This window comes from Thermobia domestica, chromosome 11 (assembly GCF_964235325.1).
Source record: "Thermobia domestica chromosome 11, izTheDome1.hap1.1, whole genome shotgun sequence".
NCBI lineage: Eukaryota > Metazoa > Arthropoda > Insecta > Zygentoma > Lepismatidae > Thermobia > Thermobia domestica.
In genome coordinates this window covers 119,511,539-119,528,227 of record NC_137464.1, presented here as the reverse complement: position 1 = coordinate 119,528,227, position 16,689 = coordinate 119,511,539, and the positions used below count along the sequence as shown (strand labels likewise).

Sequence of the window (16,689 nt, the reverse complement as noted above, 5' to 3'; positions counted from 1 at the left end):
GCATGTTTTCTTGCACTTTCTGTTTCACTCCGACTACATTATTCACGGACACTATCTGTGTTTAATAACTTATTGATCCAGCATTCCTATGTTATATAAGACATTCTACCACTGTGCCGCACTAATTAGTATTATTTAAATAAACAACAAACTTATCACAACTTGGTCACTCCACAGATTCACGTCCTTGTCCTGACAAGTGAAGTCATCTAGTGGCGACACACGTAACCTTTTGACCAAGTGACATTGAAAATTGCCTATCACTGGAATTGATGTATTGAATGATTTTACAAGTTATATGAATTTCTCATGTGACAACACAATTTAAATATATTACACAAATATTATTATACATAAAATATTCCCTACCAAGGCTGTCATGGATTGACACATCAAAACCAGTATGATAATACTATCTGAGAGTTCTCTCCTCTCTCAATCAGCCGTGAATTTCGTCGAGGTTTTTTAAAAAAACTGAGGTTTGTGTTGGTCTTTTGCATACCTCTCACAACCATCAGCTAGGTCCATAACTGCCATTAGTACAAGCCATTAGTATAAATCAAATTATATATCGATCTACATATATCTAACTACTACGGGAACACCCAGAAAGTTTATTTACATAACATAAAACATACTATTCTAACAAATCATATACCAGCGGAGCAGACGAAAATGATCTTTTGACAGAGACATCTAGCGTATGTCACTGTACTATTACAAACAGTGGTTGTGGACGACTACAACCAAAACTATAATGAACTCGTCCAAATTTTTGAAATTGTCAACTTCCTCCTTTCTGACGGTAGTCCGTTGACCAAGGGACGCTTCCAGTGACAAACATGCTAGAAGTAGGCGTGTCTTGAAAAACTAACACCTCTTTGTATCCTGAATTCTCACATAGATACGCTAAAAATTTTATTACTTTGAAAGCATTGTGTTTTCGGACACAGTGTCTCGGTAGTGATAGTGTATGCTCCTACCTACAACTACACTAGAAATTGAGACAACCTTTGCATATCTGCGAATAATGAAGCTCATAGGGATTCTATCCAAATAAAGATAGCTACATTGCTTTCTCTCTATCTTCCCAAGCCGTGGTAGACCAAGGCTACGTTGGGAACACAAGCTTTCTTTAAGTTTTTTTTTCTGATGCCTTCTCTGCCTTTCTGCAAGTAAAACTGCGTATCTGAACTCAAAATATTCCATCTTCTTTAAATTAAATATTAAATAATATTGAATTATCCTTGCTCCAATATGATGTCCTGTCCAGTTGTCACTCAATGCTCATTTACATAATCAAAATAAACAATATATATACATTAACATATCAATAAAAATTAAATGCTCCCGCTGATACGTATGTAAATTCCAATATACTACATATGTAAATCCCTAATTACATGGTAAAATATTCATAAATTGACGCAAAAATTAAATATGTAAATCAAATCAAAACACAGTTCATGTGCTGTTCACATTATCAAAATTCGAAATTCGAAAAAAATGTTTCACTACACCCTAGGTAACATGTAGGATGTTTGAATCATGGATTGACTAAATCATTTATGTACTTTTACACACAAATTCGAAACTTTCAAACAAGACGCCGACAGAAACATTATTAGCCTTTAAACCTCGTACATGGTTTACTATTCCACGGCTACAGCAGGACAGTATGTAAAGGGAGAAGGAAGATTTAAATGGACAAACCATATGGTTTAAAAATCACCAAGCTTCCATACCGAGATTTATAAAAGGAGTACTACTAAGTAAAGTGGGAAGAAGTACTGTGAAGATATGTGTATTTGGACACATAATGAAGCATTTTATTTCGGACTATAGGACATTTTATTTTAAAATTCAATACAGTAAAAAGCATAATCGTTTATTTAAAGTTGAATCACTTTTCATTTTTTTATAAATTCATTTACTTTTTTTACAAAGAAGTTTTCTTGCTGTTAGTTAATTCCTTCAACACATGTTAATTTCTTAATCAATGGTATCTCTGTCAGCATTCATATCATCACCTCACCTTTGGTTAATCTATGAGCACGCACTTTTCATCGAAACTGAAGAAACAGTCATGTCATAGATGTTTTTGATGTACTCAACGATTGTGGCACGGATTTAGTCAGACGATCGATATATATACAGATTTCTTACTGTTTTATGTTTTATCTAAATTCGCTTGCCGCTCCATATGGCTTATTTGGCGTGTCTTTTGCTTGCATATAGCTTAATATGGCTTGCCATTGATTAGTTTCGCTTATAGTTGGTTTGCATTTGAGATAATTTGACTTGCGTTTCACTTGTAAAGTGAAGCTTGCCGCAAGCCTTGCCCTGATGTAACGTAATAGCTTGCCACAAGCATACAGCGAGCAAATTGGCTTGCATGGTAGAGCTCGCGGCAAGCCAATTGACCTGCAAAGGCAAGTTTGCCGCAAGCTTGCAGCAAGTTTAAATTGCTGTCTGGGTAGTGGTATGAAATTTTTAGTTGCTGTACTTGTTTCATTGCGATATAAAGTTTTTGATGCGGCTCATACTTCTACCGTTAGTTCAAGTTACGGAGTTTTTTCTAAGACGTATGACCTTTTAGTGACATCTGTGTATTTCCCTAATATGAAACAACACATCTATCAGAAATACAAGGATATTATGATAAAAAGGCCTTGTGTCCATCTTAAACACAAACTAACTACAACTTTCTTACGAGGCTGTCTATAATTTTTACTATAAATTAACTACAAATGTTACAGTTTCGGAAGTATATCACTTCCTTCTTCAGACTACTACTCCAACTTTTGGAGTAGTAGTCTGAAGAAGGAAGTGATATACTTCGAAACTTACATTTCTAGTTAATTTATAATAAAGATTATAGACAGCCTTGTAAGAAAGTTGTATTTAGTTTGTGTTTAAAATGCATGGAATGTTTAATTTGTCAGACAAGCAAAAACAAACCTGGTTTTGTTTATGGTACATTGCAAACGTATCCCCAAGTGCTTCCCTTCTATCGCCATTTTATCGACATCGGTAGGGGGTACTCTCCGAGTAATATTTTGAGACATAAATATTTGATTGTGGTTGTCGATGCTGCTACCCGTTATAATATTTGTGGTTCAATAGCAGATATAACAGCGTCTTCTGTAAGTAGTTTTCTTTATGAAAACGTAATTTTGAAACATGGTATTATAAAAGAAATAGTCACAGACAAAGTTCCATGCTTTACTAGTAACTTATTCAAGGAGTTGTGTTCAATGATTGGAGCTAAAATACGATTTGTAAATGTTCAAGCTCATTACGCTAATGGGACTGCTGAAATAGCTATCCGAAACATTGAACAGAGACTGAAATCTACGTTGTGTAATAAAGATAAAGGAAAATGGGTCGAACTGCTGCCATCTGTTGTGCTGGCCCACAATTTAACTGTCAATTTATGTTCTGGATACAGCCCTTTTGAACTTTTTATGGATTCCGATGTAGAGTGCTACACGAAGCAATTTTGGGCACCCCCTTCCAATTTCGGAACAATGCTGAATGTTTTCGACAACGTGGAGAGATACGAGACAAAGCCCATGACAAATGGTTTTAGAGACATAAGACAGCAACGAAATTTTATGACAAACGTCATTCGAAACTCAATTTCAAAGTCGGAGAAAAGGTATGGATTTTGGACAGCACCATTAAGAAAGGATCCACCAGAGCTTTTAGTGGGCATTGTTTTGGTCCAGGAATCATTAAGGATATTGACCACCCAAATTTCTATTTTGTTAAGTTCAAGACTGCGCCATGAAGATTCAAGTTTGATTCGATTGCAGTACAAAGGTTGGAAAAGTACTACGAGAAGCAGAAGGAAAACGAGGAAGAGGGGGAAGAAGATGACGTTGACTTGGATATACAAGAGGTTCTGGAGAATGCTACTGCGAATACCTGCCGTGCCGAAGTACAGGAAAAGAAACAGAAAAGAGAGGATGAAGAAGAATAGTGTGAAATTGTTTTCAATCCTGGGGTGAATATCATAGAAAAAGAAGATATTCCACCTGTGAAATTTCGTGAGGTTGTGATTGCCAACCAATTACCCACTTGGGCTGAAACAGGAAAGAATTGTTCCGGTTTGAAACCGAAGTTTGGTCCCAATTCTGCAATCAACAAGAAAATTAGTGTTTTCCGAGGAGACATCGCTATGATTAAAGCTGACGCTGTTGTCAACCCCACGAGTGAATTACTTATTCCATTAGAAGGAGCAGATAGAAGTATCCAAGAAGCTGCAGGAGAGTTACGTAAAGATTGTGAGAAAATACGTTCTTTGAAACCAGAACAAGTGAAGATTGCCATAGGATATAACCTCCTCGCTGATCATGTATTATTGACGTGCAGTCCCAGAGATGCGAACAAGAAAACTTTGGAGAATTGTTATAACAATTGTTTTGATTTTGTGTTGAAAAATCAGTTTTCAACTGTGGCTTTTCCCTGCATTGCTGCCGGTGTATTTCATTCCCCAAGGAACTTGCTGTGAGGATTGCATTGCTAAATACACGAAAATTTTTACAGGATCATTTGGACAACGTAGACCGTATTGTATTGTGTATTTCCGACAAGGAGAATTGGGATATCTATCTGCGTCTTTTACCTGTGTATTTTTCCCTTGGAAGAAGGAAAAGAAGCGGTAGCTGTTTCTCTGCAATGAAATTGTTTTTTTATAAAGAAGAAGACGACGGTTCTCAAAGGAAGATTTGATGAATTAAGAACATCTGTGAAGTTGGTGACGAATTTTGTTTTGACACTGGCTATGTCATTATGAAATTTGTTTCGGTTTGTTTGTGTTCCTGAGTCTTGCCAGCAATAACAATTACAACGAAGAAAAGAAGAAAATGGAGTAGGCCTACCAGTGGCGTATTTACGATTTTGTTTCGGGAGGGGCTTTGCTAACTTTCGGGGGGGCTTTGCCTGGAAATGTGAAAATTCTGCAAGATATTTCATTTACTTTACTATACTAAGTAAGATTTCGGGGGGGGGGGGCTTAAGCCCGGAAGCCACCCAGCTAAATACGCCACTGAGGCCTACTCATATAGACATCATGTTTTCTTAGTAACTGAGTACTGTTGGTTAACTTTGTAGAACACGTTTTTTTTCTTGGTTATTTTATCAACAGCTTATAACCTGAATAGTTAGTATTTTGGCGCCAAATTAACACCTTATTGATACACTATGCTTTGCAAAAGAAAGAAATGGGAGACAGACGCAATTGTGAATTGATATTGCTATCTATGTTATGATAGTTATGAAGAAGGAATTCTTACTTTTTTTTTTCATTTTTCAAGATGCATTTTATGATCCCAATGTGGATGTAAAGAAGAATGAAGTTTTCTTTTCCTGGCTTATTTTGATTTGATCCTACCATTTGTTATTAGTAATTGGAAACATACTCAGTCAATATATTCTTTTGAAAGGAATATACGCTGTCATATCCTCTTTTGTGATTTAGTGATTTTTTGAATGATCAATTTTTATTGCCTGCAGTGTATATAGTGAACTTGCGCATTTCAGCATAAAGATGACTTGGGATTCATGTATGAAGAAGATCTGTGCTTTATATAGCATGTATTTCTGTATATTTGAAGAATGGATTTGATTCCACATTTTTTGTGGGTCCACATACTTTTACTTTCATGCAAGAAGAAAGAAGATATTTTTTCTTTTATCGCATTTTTAGTTAAGGATTTAGGAATGTGTTTGGTGATAGTCTGCCATGTTGATTTCTTTAAGGTTTTAATAGCCAGTGCAGAGGGCTATAACTCTGCCAATACGTTGGTCATAGTGGAACTAAATTCTCCACAATTCCTTTTTTCCCCTAAAGCCTGAAATCAACATTCTTTTGTGTTGTTTTATCTGTTCTTTCTATGGGTAGCTAGATTAATTTTTCTTCTACCACGTAATAATTATTTTGATTATAGAGTTAAATTTTATTGTTATTGGAGTTTTTATTTGCTATGTGTAGATATATACGTATAGATTACGGTTTAAATTATTACTTTTTGCAATTTTCCCCCTTGATTTTTCGTCGATTTTATTCGTTTCATTATTTTATCCAATTATTTTCCCTACCCTCATATCTTACGTGTTTTAGGCAGTCGGTGACTGTATCCCCTAATTTTTGTGATGTTACTATACCCTCCATTCCAAAAGAAACCGAACGTTTAAAAAAAACAAAAAAGCAATGTACATTTTGGAACAAATCATTTTTATTAATCAATGTATTCCCCTTCTGCATCGATACACATATTTGCACGCTCCAACAAGTTGTCAAACGACTTCTCCATGTCCTTTATTGGAATGGTCTTTAGGACGGCGGTCGTCGCCTTCTCAATGGCATCAATCGATGCGTGCCACTTTCCTTTCATCGCCAAATGCAGTTTCAGGAACAGATAGAAATCGCACGGAGCGAGATCTGGTGAATAGGGCGGATGATGCAACCGAATAATGTGATTTTTGACCAAAAATTCAGTTACAAGTCGCGAACGATGTGATGGTGCATTATCGTCCAAAAGAGTCCAACTGCCGATTTCGCGATATTCGGGCCGAATACGACGAATTCTTGCCAGCAAACGCTTCATGATGCCCAAGTAAAACTCTCCAGTGACTGTCTGGCCGGGCTGAACAAATTCTTTGTGGATAATTCCTTTTGAATCGTAAAAACAAATCAGCATCACCTTAACTTTTGACTTCACCAAGCGACTTTTTTTGGGTGTTCCTTCATCCGGCGCTCTCCATTCAGCACTTTGCCGCTTTGTTTCGGGCTCATATTCAAAACACCACGTCTCGTCACCAGTTACAATCGATTTCAAAAAGTTTCGATCCTGCCGAGCACTTTTAACGATGTCTTTGCAATGCGCAATTCGATCAACTTTTTGGTCTTCGGTGAGTTTGTGTGGTACAAACCGCGAATTAACCTTCTTAAGGCCCAAAACTTCGGTCAAAATGCGGTTGTTTGAGGAATGCCTAATTCCATTTCAATAACTTTCACCGACGATTTTTTGTTATGTTTGATGAATTCACGCACTTTTTCGATGTTTTCTTCCGATAATCCGGTTCTGGGACGGCCTGATCTTTCGTCATCATCCAGCGTCTCTCTACCCGATTTGAATCGCCTGAACCACTCGTAAACTTGCGTACGGGATAGACACTCACCATATGCATTTTGTAGCATTTGGTGCGTTTCACTAAAAGTTTTACCCAGTTTAACACAAAACTCAATTGCAGCTCGTTGTTTGAAACTCATTTTCCGACCGATGTACACAACACACTGACAGTTGAAACGCAATAACTTTGTTGCCGTGCATCCAAATGTCATGACATTTATACCAGTTGTCAATGAGGGACTACGCCATCTACCGGTAAAATATTACAACAGATGGCACTAGTGGTACTATTTGTTTTCGAAAGTTCGGTTTCTTTTGGAATGGAGGGTGTATAATAAACCTGTCTACCCTACTCCTATGATCTACTTGTACAGAATGAATTTCCAGTTATGTGATGTGTAAGGACATTGTACCTGCGATATCCAGACCTACATCTTGTGCTTAGTGATGCTGTGTTTACAACATCGACGTTGCTGTGGTTACGTCATTTGGCCTTGACTGTTCTGCTACCAACTGTATTAGTGTTGTGAACATTTATGCTGTACTCATCATTTTTCTCCATATGATTTCTTTGCAGACTATAATTGCTGGTGTGACTTTTATTACGAAGTCTGAATGGAACTACAAAGATGCTCATGTTTTTTTAATAGACAAACTAAAAAGTGAATTTTCTGTCTCCAAAATGTTTTCATTCGGAACTTTGATTTCAGGAAGGAGATGTGAAAATGTGTATTTTGACACATAATGAAGCATTTTATTTCAGACTTTGGGACATTTTATTTTAAAATTCAATACAGTAAAAAGCATAATCGTTTATTTAAAGTTGAATCACTTTTCATTTTTTTTATATAAGTTCATTTACTTTTCTTACAAGGAAATTGTCTTGCTGTTTGTTATTTCCTTCAACACATGTTAATTTCTTAATCAATGAAAACGACAGATTGTTTCTCTGTCAGCATTCCTATCATCACCTCACCTTTGGTTAATCTATGAGCACGCACTTGTCATCGAAACTGAAGAAATAGTCAACGACCTACGATATTAACCCGGAGTGACATCGAACAAAACCATTGAGGCACTTTTGGGAATAGGTAGTCCGGATCGAATGAGAGACGAGTCAACATGTAGAAGCACTAGCTACAATTCCGAGTTCACGAGAAGTTTATATTGCTCTAGCCTAGAGAGCATTTTGTCCTAGCTAACGTTATAAGCTATCAGCTACGATGGACAATTCGTTAAAGAGCGATTTCGATTTTGATTAAATTCAATGTTTAAAAAATCCTGGGCGCAACTTGTCAGTTCTGACATCCCGAATTACACAATTAATTAGTGCGTTATCTGAGCTTTCAGACTGACAAGGGGCGACTGCACAGTACTTCTAAAGTTTTACTAAATAGTGTCACTCGTATGTATCATGCACACCAAGTCAAATTTGATTCTTGGGACATGGCTACTGAAAACATGAAGAAATCCAAGAAAATTTCTAAAGAAGGTCTTAGGAAGGATCAGACCAGGCCAGTGGATACTCAGATACGTAAATCCGGTTCCATGGTAACAATATAGTTATGTTCAGCTCGGCCAATGGAAAACCAAGATAATGAGGTACAGGAGAATATCAGAAGATCAACAAGGAAAAAGAGATCACATATTAGGTGGGGATACACATAAAAAATCTAACGATAGTATAAGATGGAGAAGCAGACATGGCGTTTTCTTTTGTATGGATTTATAGGTATGTATTAGATCTGGGTTCGATTTATTGTATAAAGTTTTATTTTCGTAAGGGGGAGAGAACTGTTGGATATTAGGAATAAGGTTGTCGAGCAGAAAGTATTCATGAATTTGAGAACTGTCTTCTGAGTTGAAAAATGTGGTAGACTGTGCAAATAATAGTTAGTTAAAAGTGTAATTAGAATTACAGATACATTGATTGTGTTAATGAAGATTATATGTAATAGTAACAAGTTGATTACGAAGATTTAGGTTATGATAGGAGCGATGTACGAATATATATGTATATGCATGACAGAGGAAGAAAGGTAAGTACTAATTGAGAATAAAGCGACCTCATAAGATATGTTGTTTATTGATTGGAACGATTCAGCGGTCACTCACTTGTGTACCCGTTAATGATAGGGCGAATCTTTAGTTTAGGTAAGGCAGTGACAGGAACTGATTGCATTAAGTACAAGGGCAATATTGTAGTAAATTAAAGTCCTAACAGTGACGGGATATCACTGCCTTGCCCAAAGTAAAGAGTTACCAATGATAGTACAAGATTTCTCTAATTGACTAAACGCTGATTATTATTTTTATAAAATACAGAATTACAAGGTCTGTATGATAAGTAATGAGACTCGCCGCGCCGCGGCGCGCGTGTCGCTGGAGCGGGTTTGTCGGTGATGGAGGATGTAGGGGGGGGTCCGAGCAAAGCAACGCACCGCGCGTCAGTTGGCTCCGAGCCTTAGTGGAGCGCGGACAAGCCTTGGACAAAGCCCTTGTGAACATTCTTGTCACGGCGGAAAATCAACAAACATGGAGGGTTCCATCGAACAGCGTTATGCGATCAAATTTTGCGTTCGCCTGGGGAAAACGGCTACTCAGACGCTTTCTCTCATCACGGAGGCCTACAAAGAGGAAGCCCTATCCAAAGCCCAGGTGTTTCGTTGGCACAGTGCGTTCCGGAACGGCCGGGAAAGCGTTGAGGATCTGGAGAGGGCTGGACGCCCGACAACAGTGACTACGGACGAAACTGTGGCAAAAGTGAGGGATCTCCTGAACTCAGACCGTCGATTATCGTTGAGATTGATTGCTGATGAACTCGATATGAACCACACAACAGTGCACAAGATTGTGACGGAACAATTGGGAATGAGAAAAATCTGTGCGAAACTGGTGCCGCGAGTGTTGACTGACGAACAAAAGCAACGACGTGTTGATTGTTGTCAGGAACTGTTGAACCTCATGAACAGTGACCCTAACTTTGAAGATGACGTCATAACAGGTGACGAGTCGTGGGTGTTCCAGTACGACCCTGAAACGAAACGTCAAAGCGCGGAGTGGCACACTCCTGCGTCCCCGCGCCCCAAGAAGGCCAGAATGTCGAAGTCAAAGGTGAAAACAATGTTGATTGTTTTTTTTTGACAATGTGGGGGTGGTCCACAAGGAGTTTGTACCCCAAGGACAAGCCGTCAACGCCGCCTTCTACAAACAAGTCCTTGAGAGACTGCACAGGAGCGTCAAGCGGAAAAGACCGGCGATCGCTAGCCGGTGGAAGTTGCATCACGACAATGCCCCTGCCCACACCGCCTTCTTAGTGACCTCCTTTTTGACCCGGATTGGGGTGGAAGTCCTTCCACAACCACCCTACAGCCCAGATGTGAGCCCGGCCGACTTCTTCCTCTTCCCGAAGCTGAAGCCACGCTTGAAAGGAACCCGTTTTGCAGACGTCACAGCCATCCAAGCAGCCGTGACCACATTTCTAAAGGACATGCCGGCTGCTGACTTCCAGGGGGCGTTTGCAGCGTGGAAACATCGATTGCAGAAGTGCATCGACGCAAGAGGAGAGTACTTCGAAAGCTTTTAAGTCCCTGTACAGATCAGATCAATAAAACAATGTTTCCAGACCTGGTCTCATTACTTATCATACAAACCCTGTATTTGATCCTTGCTAACAATAACAATAACCTAACCTAACTCGTTGCAACAATACATGTTAGGTTACGTTATAGTTTACATCGGTAGGTCACCAGTTAGATTACCAAAATGTAATAGTAAAATATTAACCAAACATGTGTGTTTAATAATCAAAGCTGTTGTCAAACTATGAACATTTTACATGTACAGTTGGCGTACGCATGTTGTAGTCTAATCTAAACTAACTTACCACATGGTATTAACTTTTACTCGTGTGTTATTATAACGTTATGGTGTCCTTCCAGGGTTAAATTTGAAATGGTTTAAAGTTACAAGGTGTTCTACAACAAATAATCATCATGAATATACACAAAATAAAATACTACAATGTAAATTGCACATGTATCAAATAATTACATTAAAATTGTGCTTCGTGCTATTTTTCCCATCTATTTGTATTCTGTATACAATGGTCATATATATTAATGTTCAACTATAGTAACAAGAAAGAATGAAACAGAAAGAATGCCACTAAACGAGTGTGTCTATGACTTAACTACGAAAATTACCTTTTAATCTCTTTTATACTTTCATCATCACAGTAATTTCTATCTGTGGTAGCTAAATCCTCTTTCTTCATGTAAGAACCACTATCTGTACGAATAAGTTCCAATGCCCGAAGATTCAAGATAAGGTTTTCCTCAATCATCATTTGTTTGAATAAATCAAATTCATTAGCGGCTTTGAGCTGTTTATATATTCTCTGGAAGAGAAGGAATAAGATCAGAAACTTTTAGGCAAATCTAATCTCCAGACAGTAAGTCACGCTCATGACAATATTACAAGTTTTCTTTGGTGATAACAAAAGTAACTTATATGGAACCTTGCGGTCCACTACACAATTCTGAAAGTACGTTACGAATATGAATTAATAATATACAAGTCACTCAAACGAAACTCATAAGAAGCCGGTAAAATGATGTATAAAGGGAATACAATTCCAATGAGGCTAAAATTATGCAAAGAGGATGCAGCATTAGTTCAAATAGCACTCCCACAAAAATTCTTCACCAGTGATATTCAACATCTGATATAACGAATACACATATGCTGTTGTTGTTTCTGCAGTTTTTTCTTTTTTTAGCACAGGGGCTATATGAGACGTGGATCTATAACTTAACATGCAATGAGAACCATCTGAACTCTCTTCGAGAACTAAACCGAACATTTTTTCCGAAAATGAAAAAATTAGATTCAATGATGGTGAATCTTAACACAAGAAAACATTTCTTTCCTTTTGCATGGTTCCCCTGAATTTTATTAGCCTGATTGTTAAACAAGTTGCGTTCACGGTGGCTCAGTGATAGAGCGCTTACCTCTGGTGCGTAGGGTAACTGGTTCGATCCCCGGCAAAAGTACGTTTGTGATGGACAACCTCGTGTCCATGGGCTTTCTTAAGGTACTGTTGTTTCGTCCCACATTATCATTCCACCAATTCTTCCACTACCATTCACTTGCCTTAATCATCTGTTTCCCTTAGCCTATTTTGATAGTATTTCTGATTAGACAAATGACGAGCTCTATTGGATGATAGAGACGTTGCTGTAATTCTTCCTGCCTTCCCAGTAAGCCATAATTTCCTCCATTTTGGAAATTTGTTACCAATAAATTTTTATATCGTAATGGTAGGTGTATTTTGTTTGATGAATCACTACATATAAGACTTTCTTTTATACATATTTTTGTATATATTTCTTTTTTTAATTTATTAGCTTAACGTCTGAGGATTATGCATTGCTGATGCTGATGCTGATGAAAATGAAAGTAATGATGGAATGATGAAAGTGAGAGCAAACGTGAGAATCTCGACAAAATCTTCTCACACTGTGTTTGCCCACCACAGAATCATTTTGGCGCAAGTTGGGATTGAAACAGTGACTTTTTGCACCACAAGTGAGTGATCTACTACTGAGCTCCATATTTTGTGTGTGTGTGTGTGTGTGTGTGTGTGTATTTTTATTCAATTCACCCCGGTTATCACAATTAAATGCCCGTCTTAATGACCGAAATTAGTGTGGATGTCTAGGTTGAAAAGAGACTCTTATGAACTACAACTGAAAATTTCTGCATCACAGGATAAAATGATAATCATTTGCTTAGGAGAAAGTCCAAGTCATGGTTGGAAATTGAAAGGTCAAGAGTATGAGCCTATGCCAAAACTAAGAAGTAATATTTAATGAATAAAAGTTGAGAAATTACTTGTCCAAGAGATACATGAATTGTAATGTTTGACTTTTAACTTCTAACCTACGTTATTAATTTTAATTTCACAAATGATGTACATACATGTTGCTTTATAGAACCATTGTTAATTTCGCCAGAATTGTTTCTTGTTGCATGTTTATCAAGACATTTTTGTTATGTACTAGCTATATATTTGGTCTAGGAATTAATTCGTGCGGTTGGTACGCACACATTGAAGCTGTAGTACAAACACAAAATACATAAATACCTTAAGAAAAATATTGTCCATCGCTAGCCACCACTTTCGCCCATCTGTCAGGCAATGTACGGATTCCGTGGCGAAAGAAGTCCTCATCCTTGGAAGCGATCCAGTCAGAGACCCATGTTTCGATATATTCTGAAGAAGTAAACCGCTGTCCAATCAAATCGTTGTTCATGCAATCGAACAAGTAGCAACGTCTGGTGAATACGGCGGGTGGGGTAAAACTTCCCATCCGACATTTTCTAAATAGGTTTTGACCGGTTTTGCGACATGTGGGCGAGCGTTATCATGTTGAACAATAAGTTTATCATGTCTGTTCTCCCATTCTGGTCGTGTTCTGGCCAGAGCTTGCTTCAAACGCATTAATTGTCGTCGATAACGTTCTCCATTCATAGTTTCACCCGGTTGCAGCAGCTCATAGTACACCACACCTTTCATACCCCACCATATGCACAGCATAACCTTTGCACAGTGAATATCTCGTTTTGGTTGTGATGGACCTGGTTCACCTGGTTTCACCCAGGCCTTTTTTCGTTTAGGGTTCTCGTAATGGATCCACTTCTCATCACCCGTAATAATTCGATGCAGAAATCCCTTTCTGCTCTGTCGTTGAAGCAGCAATTTGCAAATCGTTTTCCGTCTTTCAACGTCTCTGTCTTTCAATTCATGTGGAACCCAATGTGACATCTTTTGAATCATTCCCATGGCTTTCAAGCGTTTGGAGACTGTTGTTTGATCAACGCCTAATGCTGCTGCAAGTTGTTCCTGCGTTTGACACGAATCCTGCTCGAGCAATGCTGTCAATTCTTCGTCTTGAAATTTTTTTGGCTGTCCAGCTCGCTCTTGGTCTGCCAAGCCGAAATCACCACTTCTAAACCGTGCAAACCACTTCTGACACGTTCGCTCAGCTAGAGCATGGTCACCATACACTTCCACCAAAATACGATGACTTTCAGTCGCACTTTTCTCCATGTTAATGTAAGGACAGCCAGCTTCAGCAGGACACCCCGCAAAAACACTATCAGGCACAAATTGCGCCATGTTCACTTAACTACAAACTGGTGTTGTTGACGCTTTAATCCACTGCCCTATACTACGAACGATACGCGATGACAGGGGTTTGCAACACATGTGTGGATACACGGAACTGTGGGACGCTCCGTTCGTTGCGCCATCTCTTGTCCACCCGCACGAATTAATTCCTAGACCAAATAGCATATACTATTATTGTCCTAGATTTTCAACCAATCACTATTTTATGAATATTCTCATAAGTAACTTCTTGACTGTAAAATAATTTGCCTTATTAAGTAAATTACATATAAAAATTGACTAACCTTGTTCACATTTATATCTTCACTTGATAACACTTCTTGAATTTGGGTTACTGATATGCCCATATCTTCCATAAAACTCGTCAACATTAGGTCAACCTAGTGGAAAACAATAAAAAATCAGTAACTTAAAAAAAGGAAAGAGAATTTTAGGGCATTCTGAAATTCTTTTCCTGTATTACTTTGTATATTTAAGTAACGTATTAAGCTCAGGCTGGGATTTAGATCCCAGATCCTCACAGATTTAGGATCACAACCAAAGTCTTTAGCGATATGAGACAATTTTTCACTATTAGCAACGCGACTAATAATCTCACCTTTTGGAGCGGAAGTCAAATTCAAACAGGCTCTAGTTCTATACATCTTTGCTGACACTAATTTGCTAACAAACGAAATACTCCACTAAATGCAGTGAATGTAAAGACCTGTTTTAAGTATCAGAGTAAGATCTCCTATTGATTTATTTACTGAATTATGTTTCATTATTTTGTGTACTGTTAATTTTCTTTATTGTATTTCTGTATTTATTTATGTACTTATACAAATATATTTTATTATTTTTAAAAAGTTATGTGATAAAGGAAGATACTATAGAGTCAATGACAATTTCGTTTAGAGCTCCTTCGTGGCTAAGCGGTTAGCGTACGCGCCTTTGGCGTGGGAGTCCCGGGTTCAATTCCCGGCGGGAGCTCATGTGGTTCGGATTCCACGTAAATCAGTAGGTCCAGGTCTCATATAGCCTCGCTGCTGAACGGGACGTTAAACTCAAAATCAATCAATCAATCAACAATTTCGTTTAACCAAGCAACCACTTATTCAGTTAGTCACCACTGAACACTATAGGGAGAGAGAGCAAAGCGATATTACCTCAGGCGTTCTTTGAAATATGTATTTTATCTCTGCTTTAACTGTGAAGTGAAAACTCTTTTCTAGAAAACAAAATTCTGATCATTGTATCAATGAATGGGTCTGTGTGTAAAAACATAAAGAAAAGAGGAAAAATGTTAGTTATATCAAATTTGCGTGACACTATTAGATCTTTCGGTATGATGCAAAAAGAAATCATGTCCTTTATTTAATCAAACTATGATTAATAAACTACCGTTATTACAGAATGGAAAGCCAACAGTATCCTGGAATTTTATATTGTATTTAAAAACATTCATGTGAAATTCAAAAGAAATGTAACACTTTATGATTATGACATTTAGGTTAAGGAAGACAATGACAAATTAAGAATGAACTTAGAAATAATTGTTACAACAATAAAGTGGGAAAAGCTGAAGTGTAATCTGTCTTAAAGGGCGGTGCGGAAGACCTGGGTTTCATGTCCGGTGGGAGCTCATTTGGTTGGAGATCCCATGTTAAGCCGTAGGGTTATGTTTTATGTAGCCTTAGTACTGAAAGAGACGTCAAAACTCCCAGCCAACCAACACATCATAGAGTTCATAAGATTAAAGGAAGATTACTTATTGGTTTGTGAACCATGAAAGATTGCAATTAATCTAAAAACTATGCACAGAGCAATTTTCACGTAAACCCCCCAAAAATTAAAATCACAAATCTAGGTTTAAAAATTGATCTATCGCTGAACCATCGTGATCCATAATTAAACTTCGACCTTTTAGCTTCCAAAAATTGTGCCTCTATGTTCCTAATATAGGCTCGAAAAACTCTGAAATGCGTTCTAAAAAACCATTACATATAACAAACAATTCCTTTAAAATATTAAAAACGATAAAGTGGCTAACTAGGTTATGGTCAACTGGTGCCCGCTGGTAAACTTTCACACAATTTAGAAAATGATCAACTATGGTTAAATACAAAGAGTATCTACGCACAGGGGGAGCTTGTGGGATTTGAAGTGAGTTTAGCATTGACAGAAAATCAGAAACAGTTCTTGATGTTGCTTTAATCGGTCAGTAATAATTACCAGTTCATCATGCTGACCAGTTCATCATGCTTAAGAAATAGCCGGGCGCTGTTAATCAGGCGCTCACGTGTTCAAACCCTGTAAGATGTTAAATAGTTGGTTTTCTGTTTCTCATTATCTTAAAATGTTGACCTTCGAACT

At 37.7% G+C, this 16,689-nt stretch overlaps 1 protein-coding gene across 3 annotated transcripts in view; it reads right to left on the bottom strand.

The window, feature by feature from the left end:
• LOC145664403 (uncharacterized) overlaps positions 1-16,689 on the bottom strand; it is a 68,469-nt gene that overhangs the window by 41,182 nt on the left and 10,598 nt on the right. For all 3 annotated transcript variants that reach the window (XM_081731079.1, XM_081731080.1, XM_081731081.1), the window contains 2 exons: positions 14,619-14,714; positions 11,345-11,538 (listed from right to left, as the gene is read on the bottom strand). In XM_081731079.1, the coding sequence (XP_081587205.1) occupies positions 11,345-11,538; positions 14,619-14,705 (281 nt within the window). In that variant the 5' untranslated portion in view covers positions 14,706-14,714. The remainder of the gene's footprint in view (positions 1-11,344; positions 11,539-14,618; positions 14,715-16,689) is intronic.